This window comes from Schistocerca americana, chromosome 1 (genome assembly GCF_021461395.2).
Source record: "Schistocerca americana isolate TAMUIC-IGC-003095 chromosome 1, iqSchAmer2.1, whole genome shotgun sequence".
Classification (NCBI taxonomy): domain Eukaryota; kingdom Metazoa; phylum Arthropoda; class Insecta; order Orthoptera; family Acrididae; genus Schistocerca; species Schistocerca americana.
In genome coordinates this window covers 772052534-772079635 of record NC_060119.1, presented here as the reverse complement: position 1 = coordinate 772079635, position 27102 = coordinate 772052534, and the positions used below count along the sequence as shown (strand labels likewise).

The 27102-nt window shown below is 43.8% G+C and overlaps 1 protein-coding gene across 1 annotated transcript in view; it reads left to right on the top strand.

The window, feature by feature from the left end:
- Positions 1-27102, top strand: part of LOC124612222 (probable medium-chain specific acyl-CoA dehydrogenase, mitochondrial) — a 101077-nt gene that overhangs the window by 9212 nt on the left and 64763 nt on the right. The window contains exons 3-5 of the mRNA XM_047140311.1: positions 5176-5343; positions 11084-11184; positions 15682-15762. Of these exons, the coding sequence (XP_046996267.1) occupies positions 5176-5343; positions 11084-11184; positions 15682-15762 (350 nt within the window). The remainder of the gene's footprint in view (positions 1-5175; positions 5344-11083; positions 11185-15681; positions 15763-27102) is intronic.

The window sequence follows — 27102 nt, the reverse complement described above, 5'->3', positions numbered from 1 at the left end:
TAGTGTATGTATTTCATTTCATTTATTAAAGTTGACTCAAATTCCTTATGTTTTCCCATGATTTGGTTTGTCAAAATAATCTGGGTTTAAATGAAAAATTGAGGAGTTTTGAAAGCAATACTTATTTCAACTTAAAAACAGTACTCCAAAAACAAATTAGCTTCATGTCCCCGTCCTCACTCTTGGGTGTAATAAGAGTATCTCACAGTATTTTTATACAAATAATGAATCATATATATACCAGACTTGGTCAAAATTGCTTCAGGTGTTTCTGAGTTTTTCTTTCGTCACCCCCTTTCACGCCCATCCCAAGCCATAGGATTGCAAAGAATGTCACAGTGGTTGTTTTTTTTTCCTGGCAGTGAGTGATGTGTGGAAAATTTGGTAGACGTTACTTCAGGTTTTACAGGGATATACTGATAGGTCAATGTCTTTTGTCCTCTCTTTCCCATCTCCTTCCCATCCCTATGGATAAAACGTAATTGGTGCTGTCACCAATGAGTTTAGTGACCATAAAAACAATTGGTTCATGTTAATATAAGTTGTTATCACATATAATTTGATAAATCATGCTTTCTCACCCCCACCTCCAGAGGTGGTAGGGGTATACAGGGTGAGTCAGAAAGGGCTATACACCTTTGGAATGATGTAGAAATTTATTAAGGTAACTTACAGCTCTGCTCGTCACTATTTATGCCACTTCCCTTTACTATTGAACACTACCTTTCCCAATGCCTGACAGATTCCAAACCAACAACCTCTTTCCTAGTTGCCATGAACAACTGTATCCTCACCCACAATTACTTTTCCTTTGAAGGAATTACCTACAAACAAATCCGGGATAAGGCTATGAGCACCCGCTTGGCACCATCTTACGCCAACCTATTCATGGGCCATCTAGAGGAATCCTTCCTAATCTTCCAGAATTCTAAACCCCTCACCTGATTCCAATTCATTGATGACATCTTTGCAATCTGGGTTGAGAGTGAGGATGTCCTATCCACATACCTCCAGAACAACTTCTCCCGCATTTGCTTCACCTGATCCTACTCAACCCAACAAGCCATCTTGCTGGATGTCGACCTCCACCTCAGAGATGGCTACATCAGTAGCTCCATCTATATCAAAACCTACTAACCACCAGCAATACCTCCACTTTCACAGCTGCCACCCGTTCCAGCTGTATGGAAGTCCCTTCTATACAGCTGAGCCAGTCATGGCCGTCGCATCTGCAGTGATGAGTGGTCCCTCTCGAAATATACCGAGTGTCTCACCGAAGCCGTCACAGACCACAACTATCCTCCCAACCTTGTACAAAAACAAATCTTCCTTGCCTTGTCTTTCCAGTCTCCCAGCAACTCCCGAAGTCCCGCTGTCTGGCCACAGAAGAGCATTCTCCTCGTAACTCAGTACCACCCAGTACTGGAGCAACTGAATTACATTCCCCACCAGGATTTCAACTAGCCCTCATCATGGTCTGAAATGAGAAATGTCCTGCCTGCTATTCTTCCCACCCCTCTCACTCTGGTATTCCACCATCCACCGAACCTACATAATATACTTGCCCATCCCTACACAACCCCTGTTCCCAACCCCTTACCTCATGTCTCATACCCCTGTAATAGATGCAATGGTCACAGACATCACCTGTCCCATCAAGGCAGAGCTATTTGTGAAACCAGTCATTGGATCTACAAGCTAAGCTGCAACCACTGTGCTGCATTCTATGTGGGCACGGCAACCAACAAGCTGTTTGTCTTCATGAATGGCCACCGACAAACTGTAGCAAAGAAACAAGTGGACCACCCTGTTGCTGAGCACGTTGCCAAACATTACATCCTTCATTTCAATGACTGCTTCACAGCCTGTGCTATAAGGATCCTCCTCACCAACACCAGCTTTTTCGAATTGCGCAGGTGGGAACTTCCCCTGCAATACTTCCTAAGTTCCTATAACCCTCCTGGCCTTAACCTTCAATAGTCTCTGCCCTCATTTATCCAGCCCTTTCCCTGTTCCCATTACAGCACTACACTGCCATCATTTCACCATTGCACCCAGATTTTTTACTTCTCTTCTTTTCTGCCCCCCCCCCCACCCGCCCCCCTTCCACACCTCTCCCCTGCCCTCCGTCTAACCTGCAGCACTTAACTGTCTGCCACCCCACTGGTGTTACTGCTCGCAGTGTGGTCTCAGTTTCCTGAGACTGCAGTTTTGTGTGTGTGTGTGTGTGTGTGTGTGTGTGTGGTCTATTTTTGATGAAGGCCTTACTGTCTGCGACTCAGCATCTGTGCTATAAGGTGAGTAGCAACTTTCCTTTTCATAATATTGTTACATTCCATCATGGATTTTCCATTGTTTGATTTTTAACTTAGAGTATTGGTAGATTTGTCATTTTGCCACAAACACCCTCAAGTTTGGTTCATGTAGTGCAACAGTACTTGGTTTCTCCACCAGGAGTGCCAGACTAGTTCTCAGTTACAATGGCTACTTAGACTGGTGCGGAGAGTGCTCACTGTGTGTTTTATTTTCATGAAATGAACTCTGCAACAACTGTTTGGCAGCAGGCCTACAATTTGCTCTTGACATTAGAGCTTTGTTGAGATGGTTGTTCACTGTGACAGGATAAATCACCATCTAGCCCACTTGTTGATGATTATGTCGAACAGGTTAGGGAGAGCTTTGCCCGCATTCCACAGAAATGAACACGACCTGCATCTGACAACACTGGCATTCGACAAAAGACTCTTTGACAAGTACTACGTGGGCATTTACACTTGAAACTATATTCACAATGGCACAGCATATTAGTGATGCAGGTAAGGTTGCTAGTGGCAATTCCGTTTGGAAATGTTGCATCAGAGGAGGAGGACGAGACATACCTGAACGCAAAAATCTTCAGTGATGAGTCAACATTTCATATCAGTGGCGTGTGAAATCCCACAACTGCAGAATATGGGGTAGTGAAAATTCAGATGCGATGCTGGAACACATTCATGACAGCTCCAAGGTTAATGTGTTACTTGCCATTTGCAGACTGAAAGTGTATGACCCTTTCTTCATGGAGAAAACTGTCACTGGTTTTGTGCATCTGGATATGCTAGAAAACTTTTTAATTCCATTGATCAGTTGAAGATGACAGGGATGGGATGGTTTACTACCAGCAAGATGGTACACCACCTCATTTCCTCACGGAAGTTGGAGGTTTCCTCAATAGTCACATCCCAGGTTGGTGAATTGGTTGTGAAGGGCCAATCGCATGGGCCACCTCGCTCCCCAGACTTGACACCACTGGATTGCTATCTCTAGGGTTTCATTAAAGCCGTATGTTCTTCCCCTACCAAACAATTTAGCCAACCTAAAAAATTGAATCTATGCTTCCGTTGCACGTCACACCCGATATGCTGCAACAAGTGTGGGAAAAAATTGATTACCCGTGGGATGTTTGCCTCACCAAAAATAGTAGCCACAGTGTACCAAAGCGACTCTTTTATGTGAAACGGGAATTTTTGCTACAAAATGACACATCTGCTGATTCTGTAAGTTAACTCAATAAATTCCTGTATAATTCCAAAATTGTAAAGTCCTTTTTGAATCACCCTGTATTATTAATTCAGTTGTATGCACAACAACTCACCAAAGTTTCTTCACACGTGAATGAATGGCATAGGAAAGCATAGAAAATGCACAAACAAATATTTATTTTTATACATTAGATATGGAACCTTCCACCGTCTCCAGGTCTCTCCCACATACACAGCTTTCTTTCATGATTCTTAAGTCAAGTGTGTGCAATAATTGATTAGTGCTCTTTGGAAAATTCTGCCACACTTCTTTCCGTCATTCCGTATTCTTTCCCCCCCCCCCCCCCCCCCCCCCCCCCCCTCCCCCGCCAGTCTACTTACTCTCATTGGTTTTTCTTCTCTTCCTCTTCCTGCTATTGAATTCCAGTCACCCATCATAATTTTATATTCCGTAACTTTTGGAATAATTTTTTTAGCTCGTTATTGTTTCTCTCTTCGTCTGTGGAGCTGGTAGGCATATACTATTGTGGTGGGTGTTGGCTTCATGTCAACCTCAACTATGTTAAAACATTCACTATATTGTCCATAGTAGCTTACCTACATTCATATTGTCTTAGTAATTGTTAGATCTGCTCTTGCATTACCCCTGTTTGATATTCTGTTTATAACATTCTTCCTGCTGCCACACTTCACTAATTCCCACTATATCTATCTTCAATCTATGCATTTCCCTTTTTAAATTGTCTAACCTACTTAACTTTCCATGCTCTGATCCTAAAACATCAGTTTTCTGTCTCCTGATGACAACATTTTCTTGAGCGCGCCCCACTCGGAGATCTGAATTGTAGCTATTTTAACCAAGAGGGTGCCATCATCAGTAAGCCATACGGTAGAGCTTCGTACCCTCAGAAATAGTAACAGGTTTTGCTTCCTCTTGGGTTCAGCCCTTCACAAAACCATAACAGAGCCATGTTGACTAAATGCTACAAAGTCTGATCAGTCAGTCATCCAAAATATTGCCCCTGCAACTACTGAAAAGGCTGCTGCCCCTCTTCAGGAACCACACATTTGTCTGGCCTCTCCACACACGCCCTGTTACTGCAGTTCCACCTACAGTACAGCTATATGTGTTGTTTACGCGCACAAAGCACCTACCTTGGCGAAGTCCATGGCTTATGGGAGTATAATTCTCATGTATTTTGAAGAACCAAGTAATATTTTTATAAAATAATTCTCATTGTGTCTTGCTAATTTCTATCCATTTCTTCATAACTTAAAAACTGAAATGCATAGTAATACTATTTTAGCTATTGACATTAATTTGTGTGAAGTTTCTTTGAGTTTGAAGAGTATTTAACCACAGCTGTTGCACCTTAGGAAAACTTTTATTTATTTATATAACAATACAGGACATGCGTTCGAGAGGTACGTATAGTTGTGTATGCATGTATGCGTGCGTGTTCTCAAATGAAAGAGACTTCTGTAGATGTTTGTAAACTCTTTTCTTCCATTTTCAGAAAGTAGTGCTTAGAAGCCAGTCATTCCTGGTTGTACGAACACTGAAATAGTAATCTTTAGTTTCCCTCTTTTTAATAAATGCAGTCAACTATTTGAGCCTTACACAACAAGAAGCTAACCTTTGTTTCTGCCTTAGAGTTAAATGAAACACAAAAAGAATTTCAAGAACTTGCTCGAAAATTTGCAAGAGAAGAAGTGATACCTGTTGCCGCTGAATATGATCGAACAATGAAATTTCCATGGGATATTGTTAAAAAAGCGTGGTCCTTAGGACTGATGAATGGTCATATTCCAACACATTGTGGTGAGTCCTTGAATATAATGAGAATTTTTACGAATTAATTATCTAATTCAACTTAATTTACATTGTCGCATGTGATCTCTTTGATGTTAAAAGTGTATGTTATATTGGGATACTCCAAATTTGAAACTCTTAGTCATAGTGGTGTGCACATAAGATGGTGGGTGGTGAGGTGATGCGCAATGGTGATGACCACCGTACCACATGACATTTCAGCCAGCAGTGTCATTCTGGTACAGCAGCCTGTAGGGAGTGAAGAGCCAAAGAAACTGATACACTTACCTAATATTGTGTAGGGCCCCCGCGAGCATGCAGAAGTGTCGCAACACAACATAGCATGGACTCAATTAAGGTCTGAAGTAGAGCTGGAGGGAACTGACACCCTAAAACTTGCAGAGTGGTCCATAAATCCATAAGAGTATGAGGGGATGGAGATCTTTTCTGAACAGCACTTTGTAAGCCATCCCAGATGTGTTCAATAATTTTCATGTCTGGTGAGTTTGGTGGCCAGCGGAAGTGTTTAAACCCAGAAGAGTGTTCCTGGAGCCACTCCGTAGCAATTCTGGACTGCGGGGTGTTGCATTATCCTGCTGGAATTGCCAGAGTGCATCAGAATGTACAATGGTTATGAATGGATGCAGGTGATCAGACAACGTGCTTATGTACATGTCACCTTTCAGAGTCATAACAAGATGTATCAGGGGTCCCATATCACTCAAACTGCACATGCCCCACACCATTATAGAGCCCCTACCAGCTTGAATCAGTCCCCTACTGACATGCAGAGTCCATCGATTCATGGGTTGTCTCCATACCCGTACACATACACCCAGTCAATACAATTTGAGGGACCGATAACCTCAGCAGTTTGGTCCCATTAAAAAAAAGACTCGTCCGACAAGGCAACTTGTTTCCAGTCATCAACAGTCCAGTGTCGGTGTTGATGGGCCCAGACGAGGCATAAATCTTTGTGTCGTGCAGTCATCGAGGGTACATGAGTGGGCCTTCAGCTCCAAAAGCCAATATAGATCATGTTTCGTTGAGTGGCTAGCATACTGACACTTGTTTATGGCCCAGCATTGAAATCTGTGGCAATTTGCAGAAGGGTTACACTTCCGTCACTTTGAACGATTCTCTTCTGTTGCGTTGGTCCCATTCTTGCAGGATCTTTTTCTGGCCACAGCAGTGTTGGAGATTTGATGTTTCACCTGATTCCTGATATTCATGGTATGCTCATGAAACGATTGTGCGGGGAAATCCCTACTTCATCACTACCTCGGAGATGCTGTGTCCCATCACTCGTCCGCCGACTATAACACCACGTTCAAACTCATTTAAATCGTGATAACATGCCACTGTGGCAGCAGTAACCAATCTGACAACTGCGCCAGACATGTGGTGTCTTATGTAGTCATTACTGACCACAGTGCCATGTACTGCCTCGTTACATATCTCTGTATTTGAATATGCGTGCCTATACGAGTTTATCTGGTGCTTCAGTGTAGAACATTTAATATTAATTTTCCTGTTAGTTTAGGCATGGTGAGGTTACTTAGCACACACGGAGTTCACTATAGGTAAAATATTCTCATCTTTCTGCAAAGAATGCTTCACGTTGAAGCCTTCTTACGTGCACACCTCTACAGTTTTACATGCAAGCAGTAATCATTGTATCCCTGTTAGTTTCAAGGTTTTGCATGCATGCAGTATGGGAAATATGTTTTGCTTTAGCACATAGGCTTATGTAATTTTTGTGTGTCTGTAACCTTTCCTTTATTTTGAACCATGTCCCTATGCTCCCACATTTTTCACATATCGTATGCTTTGTTTACTTTTTCTAGTTCCAGTCCGCATGAGACTTTGTGCATTCATTTTTATTCATCTATGACATTAAGCAACACCGTTTCCTGACTGTGCATTTGAAAATATAGGAAAATTTCAGAACTTCTTTCCTTGAACTATTTGAGAGTCTTAACTGTGTATGTTTGTGAAAGCTGGATTGTTCTGTTTATTTTTTCATACCATTGTATATTTAAAGATATTTTTTCTTCTAATAACAAGTCACACAATTGCAGAAATATTATACTGTTCTACATCTGTATCTACACTCTGCAAGCCACCTTGTGATATGTGGTGGAGGGTGCTTTGTGTACCATTGTCACTGCTGCCTTTTCCTTTTCCACAGGAAGAACGACTGCTGGTAAGCCTCCACGTGAGTTTGAATATGTCTTTTTGCGAGATACACATAGGACAAAGCAGTATATTGGCTGACTCTTTCAGGAATGTATCGAGTGAGACGTGGCACTGGTTAGCACACTGGACTTAAATTCAGGGGGATGATGGTTCTACTAGGTGTCTGGCCATCTGGATTTAGGTTTTTCGTGGTTTCCCTAAATCTCTCCATGAAAATGCTGGGCTAGTCCCTTTGAAAGAGCATGGCCAACTTCGTTCCCATCTTTGAAACATTCTGGGCTAGTATCTTGTCACTAATGACCTCGATGTGGAGGGGACATTAAACTCTAATCTACCTTTCTTCCTTTTGGGAATATATGCTCTCAGAACTTTAGTGAAGTACACTATGAAGTAGAATGCCCCTCTTGCAGGATCCTGCCACTGGAGTTGGCTGAGCATGTCAGTGACACTTTTGCTTTCTAAATTAACCTGTAAGGAAATGTGCTTTTCTTCTTTGGATCTTCTCTAGTTCCTCTGTTCACTCCTGTCTGGTACAGATCACAGACTGAAGAGCAGTATTAGAGTATTGGTTGAATGAGCGTTTTGTAAACTACGTTCTTCCTGTGGGTGAACTACGTTTCCTGAGGATTCTTTCAGTGAATCTCAGTCTGCCATCTACCTTATCTGTGATTAGTTTTATGTGGCTGTGCCACTTCAAATCACTGTGTGTGTATATTCTTAGATAAAGGGGTTATACAAAAATATGGAAACATCACAAATACAACTTATTGTCGTGCCTAAATATGGTGTAGCCGGCCGAAGTGGCCGTGCGGTTAAAGGCGCTGCAGTCTGGAACCGCAAGACCGCTACGGTCGCAGGTTCGAATCCTGCCTCGGGCATGGATGTTTGTGATGTCCTTAGGTTAGTTAGGTTTAACTAGTTCTAAGTTCTAGGGGACTAATGACCTCAGCAGTTGAGTCCCATAGTGCTCAGAGCCATTTTTTAAATATGGTGTAGGAAAACTGTTAGCTTTTAAAACAGCTTCGATTATCTCAGAATGGATAAAGGTGTGCTGTACAGTTTTTAGGGGAATCTTATACCATTCTTTCTGCAAAATCATGGCAAGTTCAGGTAACGATGATGGAGGTGGGTGGTGATTACTCATCCTTGTCTGCAAAGCAGACCACAAAGGCTCAATAATAATGAGATCTAGTGACTGTGGTAGCCAGAGAACTGTGACATTCCATCCTTTTGCTCACAAAATCAGACCTTGACAATGCAAGCTTTGTGGACAGCGGCCCTGTCGTCTTGAAACACAGCATCACCATTGTGAACAAACACTGTACCTTGTGATGGTCATGATCAGCCAAAATGGTCACATAACCCTTGGCATTAACGCAGCCTTGCAGAGTAACAATGGCACCATTGAATACCATGTTATGGCTACCCAAATCATCACTGAACACCCCCCCCCCCCTCCCCCCATGTTTCACTTTTCGGATTTAAACTTGGCTAATGTAAACTTGGCTTGGATTTATGGCTTGGGAACCACATTTACAGGGTTCTGGTATGCAACATTCATTACTGGCATGACTTTTGCAGGTATCATGCTCTTATTTTTTGTCACAGTCCTTGCCACCAACTGTCTGTTACCGACTGTCTGTCACCGACTGGTCAACACACTCTTTCATCTGCATTGTTACTTAGCAGATGATGCTGTTCTGTCTTCCCTGTATGCAGTGTAAATCTTATGTACAGCGTCTTTTGAAACACCAAACAGACTATCTTATGGAAGCATCCATGAGCACTAACAACTTGCCCACATTTGACTTCATGTAACTCCTACATAAAGCACTCACAACTACACAGAACATTGTTCTGGATACAGTTGACATTGACAGTGTATTGAGTTCACTGTGCAGGTGCCATTCATGGTTAGGTTAGGTTAGGTTAGGTCACAGTCCTTGCCACCAACTGTCTGTTACCGACTGTCTGTCACCGACTGGTCAACACACTCTTTCATCTGCATTGTTACTTAGCAGATGATGCTGTTCTGTCTTCCCTGTATGCAGTGTAAATCTTATGTACAGCGTCTTTTGAAACACCAAACAGACTATCTTATGGAAGCATCCATGAGCACTAACAACTTGCCCACATTTGACTTCATGTAACTCCTACATAAAGCACTCACAACTACACAGAACATTGTTCTGGATACAGTTGACATTGACAGTGTATTGAGTTCACTATGCAGGTGCCATTCATGGTTAAATATGACATAGCGTAACCTACAGGCTTGGCTAGCATCTACATTTATGTTCAAATATGCATTTCTAAGATGCTTCTATATTTTTTGCCCAAACCCTAATCAATACAATAATGAGTATTTTAGCCTATTTATGTGCAGTATGTTACATTTGATTATGTTGAGGGTCAGTTGCCAGTCCCAGCACCATACATTGCAGTCGTCCTATATTTCCCTGCAGTTTTCTGGTGTTCGAAGTTCTCCGTAGTCATCTGACATCTATTTGGTCAGTTACACACGTGAAAAGTAATGGTCCTTACTTGTAATTACTCAAATATATGGCCTGCCCTTCCAACAATGTTAAACAGTTCCCATTGCCAGACTTGATAATTTTGAACCTTCCTGACAGATTTCCAGTGTGAGTTGTATTTTGTACTTATGGTCATCATTAATATTGTGGGTTTGAAATATCCTGGAAGTAAGTAAAGAAAAAATTCTGCCATGAGGCTTCACGAAATTCAGAGCAAACTATTGTACTGGAATTAATTTTTCACTCTGCAGCATAATGTGCACCGATATGATACTTCTTGGTAAATTAAAACTGTTTGCCAGACTGAAGCTGAGTTAGTCTGTCCAGCACACAGTTTTAATTTGCTAAGAAGCTGCACATGAGTGTACACTCTGCTGCAGAGTTAAAAATTCCTTCTGGACCCATCCCCCAGGTTGTGGCTACAACATGTCTCTGCAGTATCCTTTCTTCCCAGAGTTCTAGTCCTGCAAAGTTCAAGGTAGAACTTCAGTGAAGTCTGGATGGTAGGAGATGAGGTAGTGATAGAATTAAGGCAGAGAGCGTGGGTTGTGAATTGTGTTTTAGCAGCTCAGTTGATAGAGCACTTGCTTGCAAAAGGCATAGATCCCACATTTAACTCTCGATCTATCGGGCAGTTTTAATCTGCCAGGAAGTTTCAACTCGTATGCTGTTTATTCTGTTTGAAACTTTGATAACTGCAAATCATATTATTTTCCATAATTTGCTTACATTGGAATTAACAAATTGGTATATGTTTTTTTGGGTACCAAACAGATGCTAAAACCATCTTATTCTTTCTACTGTACCTGCATGTACTGACGTGTGTAGCAATTTTTGTTGTCCCAGTACAGCTGCATTATGCCTTTTGACAAATTAAGATTTCATTGTAGAAGAAATTAGCAACATTTGACAGCTCTTCTCATCAGGTTCATGCTTATGATTATAAAAGCATACTTGGCCTTACTAACTTGTAAATTGGTATGAGTCTACCAGAATAATGCATACTGTAATTTCAGGTGGACTGGGATTAGGAGTTTTTGATGGCTGTATGATGGCTGAAGAACTTGCCTATGGCTGTACGGGAATTATGACAGCCTTGGAAGCCAGTGGCCTTGGTGTACGTAGAGTGTATCTTCATTCTTTTTATAGAGTGCATAATGAGTTTGACAAGTGTTACCTTAAGAAATGCCCTTCACATGTTTTTTTACAAAAAATAAATGTATTGTAATAAGTATTATGGATTTATGCTGTTAATCAGTTTGATTTTAGTGTAGGTTGTCCACCTGGCTGAATGAAATTATTTGAGAAGTGTATCTGAAACAACTTATGATATTAAAAGTTTGGTCTCAAAATTTTTCATTTACTTATATCCTTGAAATTACAACACATTAGGATTAAACATGCCCCATGCTTGGATTCTAAATGTTATTTTATCCTCATTTTTAGCACTACAAGTTTTGAACATTCATCACTTTTAATTTTAATGCAAACACAAACCGATAACTTAACACTGCATTCTTACAGTACGAATTGGTGGTATTGAACCTTGGGGATGTTCTTTCACACTCTTATTTGTTTAAATTCAAACATGGATTGAAAATAAATATACAGTGAAACCCCTTTATAACGTTCCTCCATATAATGTTTTCCTCTGTATTACATCCGTTGTTTTCGGTCCCGACTAAAAGCCCACATAAACAATGTTAAATTTTCCTCTTTACTGAGTTTCCTCTATATTACAATTTCGACCATGTAACACTCATAATATTGGAACCCAGGTCAATTATTTACCTCTTTATAACATTTAAGTGACTGGATGTTAACACATAGTTTTCCGTTCTGTGGATTCACAGTTTGCACCGGCTCAGGAAGCCCACGCTCAGCATGTTTCAAATGTCAGTGGCAGAACCCGGTCACATGACATGTGACACACGTTCTGCTTGTGATCTTTTTGGTGCCATTTCAGTCGATGCTTTGCATTCATAGCGTGTTGTGTGAGCTGAGCAGCAAACAGTTTGTGTGTCTAGTGAGAATGTGTCTTCGATATAACTTCTTTTTAAGCTTTCATCAGTGGACGTGAGTGAAAAGTGGAAGAACATTTCTCTGGAAGAGAAGTTTTCTGTTATTAAAAAAGTGGAGGCATCTCCTGGTGTGAGTCATGTGGCGCTAGCGAAGCAATATGAACTGGCCCCCTCAACACTCAACACTACTATGAAAAACAGATCATCGATAATGGAAGGGTTTGAGAATTGTGGAAATTCGAAATGTATGCGTGTGAAACCATCGACTTATGACGAAATGGAGGAAGTTTTATTAATTTGATTTCAGCGAGCACGCGCTGCAAACGTTCCTATAAACTGAACTATTCTGAAGGAGAAGGTGCTTCAAATATCACTGCAGTTAGGAATGGAAAATTTTAAGGCGTCCAATGGATGGATTGATAAATTTTGACAGCATCATGGTGTTGTATACAAAGCGGAATGAGGAGAAAGTAAAAGTGTGGACGAACCAACTGTAACTCAATGGATGCAGACTCTCCCTAATCTCATACATGGCTACAAACTGTGTGACATTTATAACACTGACAAAACCGGCATGTTTTTCAGTTTAATGGTGGATAGGACATTTACTTTTCATGGGGAAAATTGCCATGGTGGTAAGAAGAGCAAGAAACATCTTACCGTTTTGTTGTGTACAAACGCCGATGGCAGTGGAAAGCTGAAACCTTTGGTCATCAGGAAGCCAAAAAATCCGAGGTGCTTCAAAAACATTTCCACGTTTCTGTGCAAACATACAAACAATGCCAAGACATGGATGACGAGTGATATATTTTTACGTTTTCTCAGAGAATTTGACGCCAAAATTGGGAGTGCTGCAAGAAAAGTGCTGCTGTTTTATAGATGTGCGGCACATCCACCAGACGTATCCTTTCTGAGAAATGTGAAAGTAATTTTCCTGCCACCCAACTGCACCAGCCACCTGCAACCTTGGGAATAATACACCCCTTAAGGTTAAATATAGCCCTTGTATAAAAGGCCTTGAATTTGATGGACCAAAGAAAACCGGAAAGTCAGCAGAGCTCACAACTGAAGCTGAATATTTTACAGGCGATGAATTTAACTATGTACTTGTGGAAGGAAGTCAGTGCTGAAACTATTAAAAACTGTTTCACAAAAGCGGGTTCTGTGAGAATGAGATGGCAGCTCCTGTGGAAGATGTTGCAAGTGATTTGCAAGAGTTTCAGGAATTAATAGGCAGTGTTTCTGTCACTTTTGAGGACTTTGTGGCTGTGGATGACAACGTGGCAACCACAGGAGTACAAAGTATTGAGGGACTGACTGCAGAGAGAAGCTTGGAGAATAATAGTGGTAGTGAAAGTGACAGTGACAAGGAAGATGGCCCATAGACTTGAGGACAGAATGAGCAATAAATGATTGCCATAAAGTCAAGGAGAAATAGAAAACAAACATGCTTGCTTAAATATTTTACAAAATCATAGGTATGTGATTTTCAGATTGCTTGGGTTCCTAGAGTTTTGTGCAAATTTAAGTTCCATTTCATAATTTAATTATTAAAGTAATTTTTTTGCAACTCATTCTTTTTTAATCTGTACCACATACTGTGTTTTTGTGTAATATGTGCAGTATATCATAAACAAAATTTGGCTCATATTCTACAACTGGGTCAACTGAAGAACAGGATACTACCTGTCGGCTTTGGACAATGATGTCATATCTTAAGAATCTGTTACAACTTTCTGCAGCACAAACTGATCCATTTACTTTCACCAATCCACCTACCGGTTCCCATGTTTTAATTACAAAAAACTAATCATTTGATAACATTGATCATTTGCAATGAATATCATATTACAGTATTGTGAAAATTTAAAATGCCATCTATGGCACCATTTGTCAAAGCTGATTAGTGGTATCCTTATCTTCAGTAATGCCCTGTAGTTATTATTTGGAAGCCTTCCTATTTATGGTGTTTTCCTCTATACAGTGTTCAGAATTTGTGGTCGCTTGAAAAACCTTATACAGAGGTTTCACTGTACTTCTGTGACAAAAAGATTGAGAGACTTCATTTTTTACATTTAAATACTTTTCTTTGCTGTGGGTATTATTTGAATTACCTATTGTTGCTTCTCTCTCTGTAATAGTAAACAATGACCGAGTGTTCAAAATTGTATTTATGTGGGCTATTACATTGCAGTAACCATTCCTTCCCACTGCAGGGAGAACTTTCTCTGGTACATATTTCCATTCTCACCCTTCTCCTGTGCTGTCACTTGCTATCCTAAGAAGCTGTTGAACCTCCCTTTTTGTCTCCTCTTACAGCCGTTCAACTGCACACAACTCAGCTCAGTCAGTCACAATGCTGGAACAATGTAACTGCCTGCCAATTCTCTCTCTCTCTCTCTCTCTCTCTCTCTCTCTCTGTGTGTGTGTGTGTGTGTGTGTGTGTGTGTGTGTGTGTGTGTGTGTGTGTGTGTGTGTGTGTGCGTGTGTGTGTGTAGGGGGGCTTTCTTCCTTTCTTTTATCCATCCTGTTGTTTGCTTTTGTATTTTCATGGGTGTGGCTGCTTTTTTGCTCGCAATATTATAGTCAATTGAGCAGTGCTTAAGGGGGAGCTTTCAAAGCCCATTTTAGTAATGTTACAGGTTTTTAGTTTAAAACTGTATCACTCTCAGACTGTGAGCAGTAAAATTTGAAACTATAATGCAAGCTCTGTGTATTTTGTTTTCATAACTGAATTAAAGTTATGATTGCTTTTTAGGTGATTCTCAGAAGGCTAATTTTTATTATTTTTCTGGACATACTTAATATTAAAATAATTTCACAGTAAACTTCAGAATAAAAAGTAGAAGCTGTAATAATATATAATATGAATGTTTAAAATGTTATTGATTCATGTTGAATATAGTTTGTAAAAATGGGCCATTTTGTATTCAAGAATATTTTTGTAGAAACCCATTCCAATTTTTCAAGTTCTGTTGATGAATGCACCTTAATATCACTTTTCTTAAAGCCTTGCTACGACCACCTAACACCATAATGTTGCAGAACAAGCAAACGCTTCCTATGGTATTTCATACAACATACTACTTAAATGACATCCCTAGTTTGTTGGATAAAAATACATTTACTGTATCAAATGTCTCATTTGAAAAACGACAGAACTAATTAAGTTCTGCACCCACCTTGTGTGTAGTCTCCTGTTAAAAAAGAGAGTACAATTCATGGTCCAATTTTTGTGCAAGCTTTGTTTTGATGTTGCAGTCTTGTAAATATTTGTAGTTACACACATGAGCAAGGTAGAGATACACAGGGAAGTGGGTTCACAGTCAATACATCACGAAAGCTTTAAACAACACAAAAGAAAAGTTGGTTGGGAGCTGTTCTGTAAAGTGAAGTTTAAATCAGAATGTTATTTATAATAACTCCAGGTGTAGCTTGAATGCCCCACAGTAAAATTGAAGAAAGGGTGGTTTGTGCGTGAACAACTTACTCAGGACTGTTTGACAAATGCCTGGGTATATTTAGTTAGGTGTCTTTGTGTATTTTTAGCTGCTCCTTACATGTGCTTTACTGATTGTTTATTCTGTTCACAGCAAATGCCTGTGATTTTGGCTGGAAACAAAGAACAGCAGAAGAAGTATTTGGGGCGCCTGGTTGAAGAACCACTTCTTGCTGTAAGTCTGCTCTAGATAACTTCACTTTAACTACAAATTCTAGTAACTGACTGGTTGAACTGAACTGGTTTGTTGGAAAACAGGCAATATCCTGTTTTTATTGATCTTCATTTTCCCTACAAAACTCAAATATAACCAAGAAGAAATAATTGCATTGTAACATGTTTATGATACATTTACTAGCCTATTTATTACTGAAATAGATCTTAGGTTGACACAACCTTTTCATGTATTTCAATGTGTAGCACACTAGATGGCAAGATAAGGCAGGCAGGTGAGCCAGAACCAAGTAGAATCAGTGTGGTGAATTAGTGACAATTGCTCTGGAACACAGGCCAGCTTTGATAGTTGCTTGTAAGGTAGTTTTCCACACCTCTATAAACAAGTGTTCGGCTTGTTTCCCGGAAGACACAAATTTGAAGTAAGCATCCACCACGACTTTCCATGCTTAAGGCATGGAAGGTGCTTGGATTCTGAAATTATGTTTCACAGCTCTTAATAATGCTGCAGTTATTACTGTTGTACTAATTTTCAACCAATCACCAGAGGAAATCACGTTTGAGGTTCCACAAGGCTCAGTCTTATGTAATACACAAAGGTGACTCAAATGAAAATCTTAAACATTCTGTGAAATTTTGAAAAGTTGTGTGACGGACTTGGTATGTGGCAGTAGTATTCCTTGAGTATCAGAAAGTGATAGATAGGTGCCAGAGCGATGCTACAATGCAGGAGAAGGCAGCAACATCCACAACAAGATGGCATCCCACTATCAACATGCACCACCATTGAGTAGCAATCTGTGATGCATTTTTTGTGTTGTGAAGATTTGAAACAAATCGAAATTTATCGCAGAATGACCATACAGTATGGTGATTCATGTCTGTCGTTGTAGCAAATGTAAGAGCGTTGTAGGAAGTTCAAAAGCAGCGTGACTTCTGTGGAGAATGCCCCAAGACCAGGGCAGGCTCACTGAGTAATGATAGAGAAGAACATTGTGTTAGCGGAGGATCATGTAAAGGACAACAGATCTGTAACGCTGAACAAAACAGCCACGAGTTTGAAGATTAATTTTGGCTCAGAGCAGAATGTTGTTCACAATGTAAGATCTTGCAAGATGGGTGCCACATCAGCTGATTGCTGAATTGAAAAACCATTCCGTTAATGCCTGTTAAGAATGTCTTAATCATTTCTACATCATAGGTGATACATTTCCGTGAAAAACTGTTCCAAGCGATGAGACTTGGGTCCACTATCACCAACCAGAAGTGAAAAGGCCAGGCAAAGAATGGCATCACAGCTCATCGCTGAAACCAAAAAAATTCCGTGCTCTCCATCTGCTGGAAAAGTAATGCTCATTCCCTTTCAAAATTAAAATCGAATAATCTTGGCGCATTACATGGATAGAGTGACAGTAACCAATACTTCTCACTCAGATGAGCTGAAAAATCAACTTCGCTCTGCAATCAGGAGTAAACGGGGACTTCGGGCTTCAGGAGGATTGCTACAGCATGGCAACACAACTGAGACCCTCCCCCCTGCAGGTCCGGGGGTTAGAATAGGCCCGAGGTCTTCCTGCCTGTCGTAAGAGGCGACTAAAAGGAGTCCATCCCCCTCAAGGGGGTAGTTAGCGCGTGCGTCCGGAGACGGACGGTCCCACGACCTATATTTGTGGTCTTTTTGGTTTTCCACTTCTCGTTTCTTCCTTCTTTGGTTGGTTCCTTTCTTTGTTCTTCGCCATCTCACTGTCTTCCTTACTCTTTCCCTTGCTTTCTTCTCCTTGCCTCCTTCTCCTTGCCTTCTTCTCCTTGCCTTCTCTGGTCTCCGCTTTGGCGTTTGAGTCAGTCTGTCCTCTCTCTCTTCCTTTTCCTCTTCTTCCTTCCTCCCTGTGCGCGCCTGAAGGCCGACCCACGCGTTCGCACGCGTAGCCGGTGACGGGGTAACGCGTAATTCCCCACCCTCGGTAGACAAGTAAGGCACGCACGTACCCCCTGGTAAAGGCCAGGCCCAGGGAGGGGTGATTGCCTGAGCTGATACCTTCTGACCATGCCGATTGGTCCCTCCGTCTGTTTCTCGGGAGGTGTGACCTGAGGTGTAAACATTCACCTAAGGCGGGAGTGCCCTCTGAGAGGGTCCCCATAAGGAAGGAGCGCGCCATCGGAGACGCTGGCAATCATAGGGGATTCCTCCGTAATGGATTTCTCTTCTTCTCTCTCAACTTCTGCCCACAAACGGAAACATGACCAGCCCCCAGTGACAAAAGTACTACCGCCTACCCCACAGTTCCTCGTCATTTCTCGATCTGAGGATGGAAAGGATTTTTCCTCTGTCAACCCTTTCGTTATCCAGAAGGGCGTAGGTGCCATAGCCGGTACTGTTAAGTCTTGTACGAGGTTGCGTAATGGTACCTTGTTACTAGAAACTGCGAGCGCCTTTCAGGCACAGAAACTGCTTCGAGCCACACTCCTGTACACGTTTCCTGTCCGGGTGGAGGCTCACCGAACTTTGAATTTGTCTCGTGGTGTGGTCTATACTACACTCCTGGAAATGGAAAAAAGAACACATTGACACCGGTGTGTCAGACCCACCATACTTGCTCCGGACACTGCGAGAGGGCTGTACAAGCAATGATCACACGCACGGCACAGCGGACACACCAGGAACCGCGGTGTTGGCCATCGAATGGCGCTAGCTGCGCAGCATTTGTGCACCGCCGCCGTCAGTGTCAGCCAGTTTGCCGTGGCATACGGAGCTCCATCGCAGTCTTTAACACTGGTAGCATGCCGCGACAGCGTGGACGTGAACCGTATGTGCAGTTGACGGACTTTGAGCGAGGGCGTATAGTGGGCATGCGGGAGGCCGGGTGGACGTACCGCCGAATTGCTCAACACGTGGGGCGTGAGGTCTCCACAGTACATCGATGTTGTCGCCAGTGGTCGGCGGAAGGTGCACGTGCCCTTCGACCTGGGACCGGACCGCAGCGACGCATGGATGCACGCCAAGACCGTAGGATCCTACGCAGTGCCGTAGGGGACCGCACCGCCACTTCCCAGCAAATTAGGGACACTGTTGCTCCTGGGGTATCGGCGAGGACCATTCGCAACCGTCTCCATGAAGCTGGGCTACGGTCCCGCACACCGTTTGGCCATCTTCCGCTCACGCCCCAACATCGTGCAGCCCGCCTCCAGTGGTGTCGCGACAGGCGTGAATGGAGGGACGAATGGAGACGTGTCGTCTTCAGCGATGAGAGTCGCTTCTGCCTTGGTGCCAGTGATTGTCGTTTGCGTGTTTGGCGCCGTGCAGGTGAGTGCCACAATCAGGACTGCATACGACCGAGGCACACAGGGCCAACACCCGGCATCATGGTGTGGGGAGTGATCTCCTACACTGGCCGTACACCACTGGTGATCGTCGAGGGGACACTGAATAGTGCACGGTACATCCAAACCGTCATCGAACCAATCGTTCTACCATTCCTAGACCGGCAAGGGAACTTGCTGTTCCAACAGGACAATGCACGTCCGCATGTATCCCGTGCCACCCAACGTGCTCTAGAAGGTGTAAGTCAACTACCCTGGCCAGCAAGATTTCCGGATCTGTCCCCCATTGAGCATGTTTGGGACTGGATGAAGCGTCGTCTCACGCGGTCTGCACGTCCAGCACGAACGCTGGTCCAACTGAGGCGCCAGGTGGAAATGGCATGGCAAGCCGTTCCACAGGACTACATCCAGCATCTCTACGATCGTCTCCATGGGAGAAAAGCAGCCTGCATTGCTGCGAAAGGTGGATATACACTGTACTAGTGCCGACATTGTGCATGCTCTGTTGCCTGTGTCTATGTGCCTGTGGTTCTGTCAGTGTGATCATGTGATGTATCTGACCCCAGGAATGTGTCAATAAAGTTTCCCCTTCCTGGGACAATGAATTCACGGTGTTCTTATTTCAATTTCCAGGAGTGTAGATCCCTCGACGGATTGACTGACGAGGAGATTCAGTCTTTCCTCGCTGAGCAGGGCGTGACGGCTGTCCATAGGGTCATGAAAAAGGTCAACAATGACCTTGTACCGACCCGGACACTTTTCTTGACCTTTGATAGTGTTAAGCTGCCATCGCGCATCAAAGCGGGCTACGAGGTTATTTCTGTTCGCCCCTATATCCCGACGCCTACACGCTGCTACCAGTGTCAGCGTTTCAATCACACTCGACAGTCTTGTTCCAATGCGGCTAAATGTGTCACTTGTGGCAGGGATGCCCATGAGGGTGACTGTCCCCCTCCGCCTCCTCGTTGTGTGAACTGTCAGGGTGACCATGCAGCATCCTCCCGCGACTGTCCCGTCTATAAGGAAGAACGATGTATCCAAGAAATTCGGGTCAAAGAGAAAGTGTCCACCTCGGCTGCTCGCAACCTATTGGCTAGTAGGAAGCCCACGCTGCTCCCAGCGGGGAAATACAGTACTGTCCTCGCCTCTCCTCGGACTACCAGGGAGGTGGCAACCCAGACATGCGATCTGACCTTCAGCACCACGGTCGTCCGTTCGGCCAGTGCTAAGATCGCGCGGTCGACGTCTCCTCTTCCTCCCATCACCCCACAGACACCAGCCCCTTCATCAGCTTCTGCTAAGACGAAGACCCAGAAGTTAGATGCACGGGCCTTCAAGAAGGAACCGTCCCGTGCAGACTTCCTACATACCTCGACCTCCCAGCCATCGACCGGTACTTCCACCAAACGACCTTCCACAAAGGCTCATAGGAAGCACAGTTTTCCTTCTCCGCCACGGCGCATTTCTTCTCCTGCGCCACCCAGCGGTTGCCGCCCCAGGCCGTCATCCGTTTCGCCTGGCCGCACCGCTGGTAGCGGAACATCTGGCCGTTCACCGGCGGAGGAAGCTCCCCCTCCCGGCCATCTTACCAAGATGGCCGATGAACCTATAGAACCAATGGACGATGACTGTCCGCCTACTGATAGCGGCGGCAGTGCTCGCTCGAAGCCAGGCTCTCAGCGGCCTTCGAGGTGACCCCTTCTTTTATCTTCCTTTTCTTCTTACGATGGCACTTATTCACTAGAATATTCGCAGCATTCGCTCCAACCGAGAGGACTTGAAGTTGCTGCTCCGCTTGCACCGTCCGCTCGTCGTAGCCCTCCAGGAAACGAAGCTATGCCCATGTGATCAAATTGCCTTGGCACACTACACCTCTGTGCGTTTCGACCTACCCCCTGGGGTAGGTATCCCGGCTCATGGAGGGGTTATGTTGCTGACCCGGGATGATATTTACTACGATCCCATCACGTTGCACACCGGCCTGCAGGCAGTTGCCATCCGAATTACTCTCCCCACTTTTACATTTTCCATTTGTACCGTTTACACTCCATCGTCGTCTGCCGTTACCAGGGCAGACATGATTCAACTTCTTGCTCAGCTACCTGCACCATTTTTGTTAACTGGAGACTTCAATGCCCACCATCCCCTTTGGGGCTCTCCAGCATCCTGCCCGAGGGGCTTCCTGTTAGCAGACCTTTTCAACCAGCTCAATCTTGTCTGCCTCAATACTGGCTCCCCTACTTTTCTTTCGGACACATCTCACACCTATTCCCATTTAGACCTCTCTATATGTACTACCCAACTTGCACGCCGGTTTGAGTGGTATGCACTTTCTGATACATATTCGAGCGACCACTTCCCGTGTGTTATCCATCTCCTGCACCATACCCCCTCTCCGTGCTCATCTAGTTGGACCATCTCCAAAGCAGACTGGGGGCTCTTCTCTTCCAGGGCGACCTTTCAGGATCAAACCTTCACAAGCTGCGATCGTCAGGTCGCACACCTCACGGAAATCATTCTCACTGCTGCTGAATATTCCATCCCTCACCCTACTTCTTCTCCACGTCGCGTACCGGTCCCCTGGTGGACCGCAGCATGTAGAGACGCTTTACGTGCTCGTCGACGTGCTTTACGCACCTTTAAACACCACCCTACAGTAGCGAATTGTGCCAATTATAAACAATTACGTGCACAGTGTCGTCGTATTATTAAAGATAGCAAGAAAGCCGGCTGGGCTGCTTTCACAGGCACCTTCAACAGTTTTACTCCTCCTTCTGTTGTCTGGGGTAGCCTGCGCCGCCTATCTGGCACTAAGGTCCACTCACCAGTTTCTGGCTAGATGGTCGCAAATGACGTCCTTGTGGCCCCTGAGGATGTCTCCAATGCCTTTGGCCGCTTTTTCGCAGAGGTTTCGAGCTCCGCTCATTACCACCCTGCCTTCCTCCCCTGCAAACAGGCAGAGGAGGCTAGGCCACCTAACTTCTGCTCCTCGAATTGTGAAAGTTATAATGCCCCATTCACCATGCGGGAACTCGAAAACGCACTTGGCCGGTCACGGTCCTCCGCTCCAGGGCCTGATTCTTTTCATATTCAGATGCTGAAGAACCTTTCTCCTACGGGTAAAGGTTTTCTTCTTCGTACTTACAATCGCATCTGGATTGAGGGACATGTTCCCGCATGCTGGCGCGAGTCTATTGTTGTCCCGATCCCTAAGCCGGGGAAGGACAAGCACTTGCCTTCCAGTTATCGACCCATCTCGCTTACCAGTTGTGTCTGTAAAGTGATGGAGCGAATGGTTCACTCTTGTTTGATTTGGCTGCTCGAGTCTAGACGCCTACTTACCAATGTACTATGTGGATTTCGTAGGCGCCGCTCTGCTGTTGACCATCTGGTTACCTTGTCGACTTTCATTATGAATAACTTCTTGTGGAAGCACCCGACCGCGGCTGTGTTCTTTGATTTGGAGAAGGCTTACGACACCTGTTGGAGGGCGGGCATTCTCCGCACCATGCATGCATGGGGCCTTCGCGGTCGCCTCCCTCTTTTTATTCGTTCCTTTTTAATGTGGGTTCTGTCCTGTCACACACCTTTCGCCAGGAGAATGGGGTGCCACAGGGCTCAGTTTTGAGCGTCGCTCTCTTCGCCATAGCGATCAATCCAATAATGGGTTGCCTCCCAGCTGATGTATCAGGCTCCCTTTTCGTGGACGATTTTACCATCTATTGCAGCGCGCAGCGTACATGTTTCCTGGAGCGCTGTCTTCAGCGTTCTCTTGACCGTCTTTACTCCTGGAGTGTCGCCAATGGCTTCCGTTTTTCTGCCGAGAAGACGGTCTGTATTAACTTCTGGCGCTACAAAGAGTTTCTCCCACCGTCCTTACGACTCGGTCCCGTTGCTCTCCCATTCGTGGAGACAACAAAATTTTTAGGTCTTACATTTGACAGGAAACTTAGCTGGTCTCCACATGTATCATATTTGGCTGCCCGTTGTACCCGTTCTCTAAATGTCCTCCGTGTTCTCAGTGGTATGTCGTGGGGAGCGGATCGAACCGTCCTACTTCGTCTATATCGGTCGATCGTCCGCTCCAAGCTGGATTATGGGAGCTTCGTATACTCCTCTGCAAGGCCATCCATCTTACGCCGCCTCAACTCCTTACAACATCGGGGTTTACGACTTGCGATCGGAGCGTTTTATACTAGTCCCGTCGAGAGTCTTCATGCTGACGCTGGTGAATTGCCACTCACCTACTGGCGCGATATACTGCTATGTCGGTATGCCTGTCGACTACTGTCAATGCCCGACCACCCGTCTTATCGTTCCTTTTTTGACGACTCTCTCGACCGTCAATACGGGTTGTATGTGTCTGCCCTGCTACCCCCTGGAGTTCGCTTTCGTCGCCTCCTTCAACACCTTAATTTTTCACTCCCTGCAACCTTTAGAGTGGGCGAGAGCCACACTCCACCTTGGCTCCAGGCTCAGGTTCGCGTTCACCTTGACCTCAGCTCGCTCCCAAAGGAGGTTACCCCCGGTTCAGTCCACCACTCCCGTTTTGTCGAACTTCGTTCGAAGTTCATTAATATGACCTTCATTTATACAGATGGCTCTAAGACCAATGACGGGGTCGGGTGTTCTTTTATTGTCGGGGCACAAAGTTTCAAATACCGGCTCCATGGCCATTGTTCGGTCTTCACAGCTGAGCTCTTTGCCCTCTACCAGGCTGTTCTTTACATCTGCCGCCACCGACATTCTGCTTATGTCATCTGCTCCGATTCCCTGAGCGCCATCCAGAGCCTCAGTGATCCGTACCCGGTTCACCCTTTCGTGCACCGGATCCAACGCTCTCTTCAGCAGCTGGTGGACGTCGGTTCTCTGGTTAGCTTTATGTGGGTTCCTGGCCATGTCGGTATCCCTGGGAACGAAGCTGCAGATGCCACGGCCAAGGCTGCGGTCCTTCAGCCTCGGACAGCTTCTTGTTGTGTCCCTTTCGTCAGATTGTAGCAGGGTCATTTGTCGGCGCATTTTATCGCTGTGACATGCCGATTGGGCTGCACTTAGAGACAACAAGCTTCGGGCCGTGAAACCTCTTCCCGCGGCTTGGACGTCGTCCTCACGCCCTTCTCGGCGGGAGGAGGTAGTTTTGGCCCGGTTACGAATTGGACACTGCCAGTTCAGCCATCGCCATCTGCTGACGGCTGCGCCGGCGCCGTTCTGCCCATGTGGGCAATTGCTGACGGTCCGCCACATTTTAACGTCCTGTCCGGATTTTAACACACTGTGTCTTGATCTTGGCCTGCCATGTACTCTCGATGCCATTTTAGCGGATGACCCACGAGCAGCTGCTCGCGTTCTTCATTTTATCAACTTAACAACCCTCTCTAAGGACATTTGATTATGCTGTTTTTTAATCCTATGCCTGTCAGTCTGTCTTTTATCGTGTTTTCCGTTTCGTTGCTGTTTTAAACTTGTGACCCGCGGTGCATTCCTAACGTAGTCTGGGCGCTAATGACCGTTGAAGTTGTGCGCCCTAAAAAAAAAAACCTGACACTATTGATGAAATTAAATTCGAATGTCTTGTACATCGTCATTCACCAGACCTCGCTCGTAGTGACTTTCATCTGTTCAGTGCACTCAAAGAAGCAATGGGAGGCAGGCATTTCAAAGTGATGAAGAATTGGAAACCACTATGCATGGCTTGCTACACGCATGATCAAAAGAATTCTTTCGTCATGGTATCTGTGCACTTCCAAAGCAGTGGAATATGTGAACTGAACATCAGGGAGAGTACATTGAAGAATAACACACAAGTGTTTTTTGTTCATTGTTATAATTAAAAATTTTATACCGCTTTTAAGGTTTTTATTCGAATCGCCCTTGTACAACAACCAAAAAGTGTTCTTTACACAGATGACACTAATACCTGCTCAACCACATCTGTTTAAGGAGTTAGACATTTTGACTACTGTTTCACAGTATATTTATTCCCTCATGAAGCTTGTTGTAAATAACTTGCTACAGTCCATAGGGTACTATCATGTATGTAATTACAGTACCAGAAGGAAAAATGGTGTTCAGTATTCCATATTAAGTTTAAGGGGTGCACTGTGTGACCACCAAAAGTTTGATTACGTAGTCAAGAGTATAAAATGTCTGACAACAAAGAAAGATTTAAAACAAACTGAAAAGAGTTTCTTTGACAACTCCTTCTGTTCCACAGCAGAATTTATATTTTCATGATATGTAAAAGGTCATGGGTAGAAATTAAGTACTCACATCTGTATTTTCTTCTTTTTTAATAAAAAAAGAAATAAAGAAACTTGTAAATGGTCAGCCTGTAGCCATATTTACATATAAATCTGCAGTGTGAATGTAAAATGACTCATTGCACATCATTACAATCAAGCATACAAATGATTCATGAAACATGAAACTAACTTTAAATTACTGTTTTACGGAACTTGTAACAAAATCTTGAATTTTGAATAGGGGCAACATACAAATTAAGTATTTCAAATAGTGGAAAAGCCAGGATGGAATAATGACAATAGAATGCTACTCATCATATAGAGGAGACATTGACTTACAGATGGGCACAACAAAAAGACTGATATGCATTTAAACTTTTGATCAAAACGCTTTCTTGTAAAGTAGAACAAACACACACACACACACACACACACACACACACACACACACACACGTGCGCTCATTGTGTCTGGCCACTTTGCTAGAGGGGGTTTACGCAGCTCAAAAGCAGATGGCATCTTTTGACCGGAAATAACCTTGTATAAAGATAAGTCTGTACTCTTGTGCATTTTTGAGCTATACACCGCCACTGCGTAAGAATGTGGGGCATGTGATCATTGTGATGACTGTTAACATAGTAACTCAACATTTTTTTCTTTCAGTTCATCTGTTTGCCTGCGAGTGTAACGCAATGGTCCCAAATTTCTAAATGAATAATAATTGACACAACTGCCTTATTAAATGTGACATAAAATTCATCCCTTGGTCCTTTATCACTGTCTCAGATGTTCCAAACTTTAGTGTTCCTACATTAACCATTGCTTGTGTCACTGTTTCTGCCTGCTGGTTAGGAATAGCTGGTGGACACAGAATGCAAAAAAGGATCAGCTACTGTTACAACATAAAGTTTTCATACAGATGTTTAAGAAAACATAGTATGTCAATGCCAGTCATCTGAAATTGTTAATCTGCCTCTGGTAACCTCCATTATGTAACCTTTTGATGGATGAGCCCCACTTCTTGATGGCTGAGTCCCACTTCTTGTGCACATGGGACACAGTTTTTGACATAATGGTTGCCATCTTGTTTGCGTGTAATCCACCAGTAATTTTGTGCAACTTTGTGTTCCGTAGCTTATTGATAACTGTGTCTGGCTAAAACTGAATTGTGACCCTGCCTCAATATGTCATTTCATAATTTTGGTGGTACCACTATGCACATACATCTTGTCGTCCTATATGCCCTCCCACCCCCCTTCCGTCTTTCTGTGCTCAGTGTGGTTGCCTTGTGAACTGTCGATGTTCTGGGTCATCACCTTGTGCTTCTTGCCATTCTTTTGCATCAACCCCCTGTGCATTCTATGGTGCATATTTTGTGACTAAGCCCATTTGTATTTCCATGTGATTTACGTGGTTGACATACTACTGCAAAACTGAATTCACACAGTTGTAATGCTGATCTAGTGAGATAACTTGTCAGATTATTAAATCCCATTTGTCATTTCAGGGCCGAGTGGTCAGTTATTACTTTGAAGCACAATCAGTACAAATAACACTGGGAATTAGTATAAGTGCTCGCATCACCACCTAGAATACGTTTTCTCTGCCTTCTTGCGGTATCTGGATGCACATGCTATTGGGCATTTTTTGTCTGTGTACCTCCCGGCTTAAAATGCAACCCAAGACAAAATTGCTAGCATCAAAATACATCATAAATTGCTTCTGATAGTATGGAAAATCGAGAACTGGACTAGTTGTCACTAAATATTTCAGTCTTACAA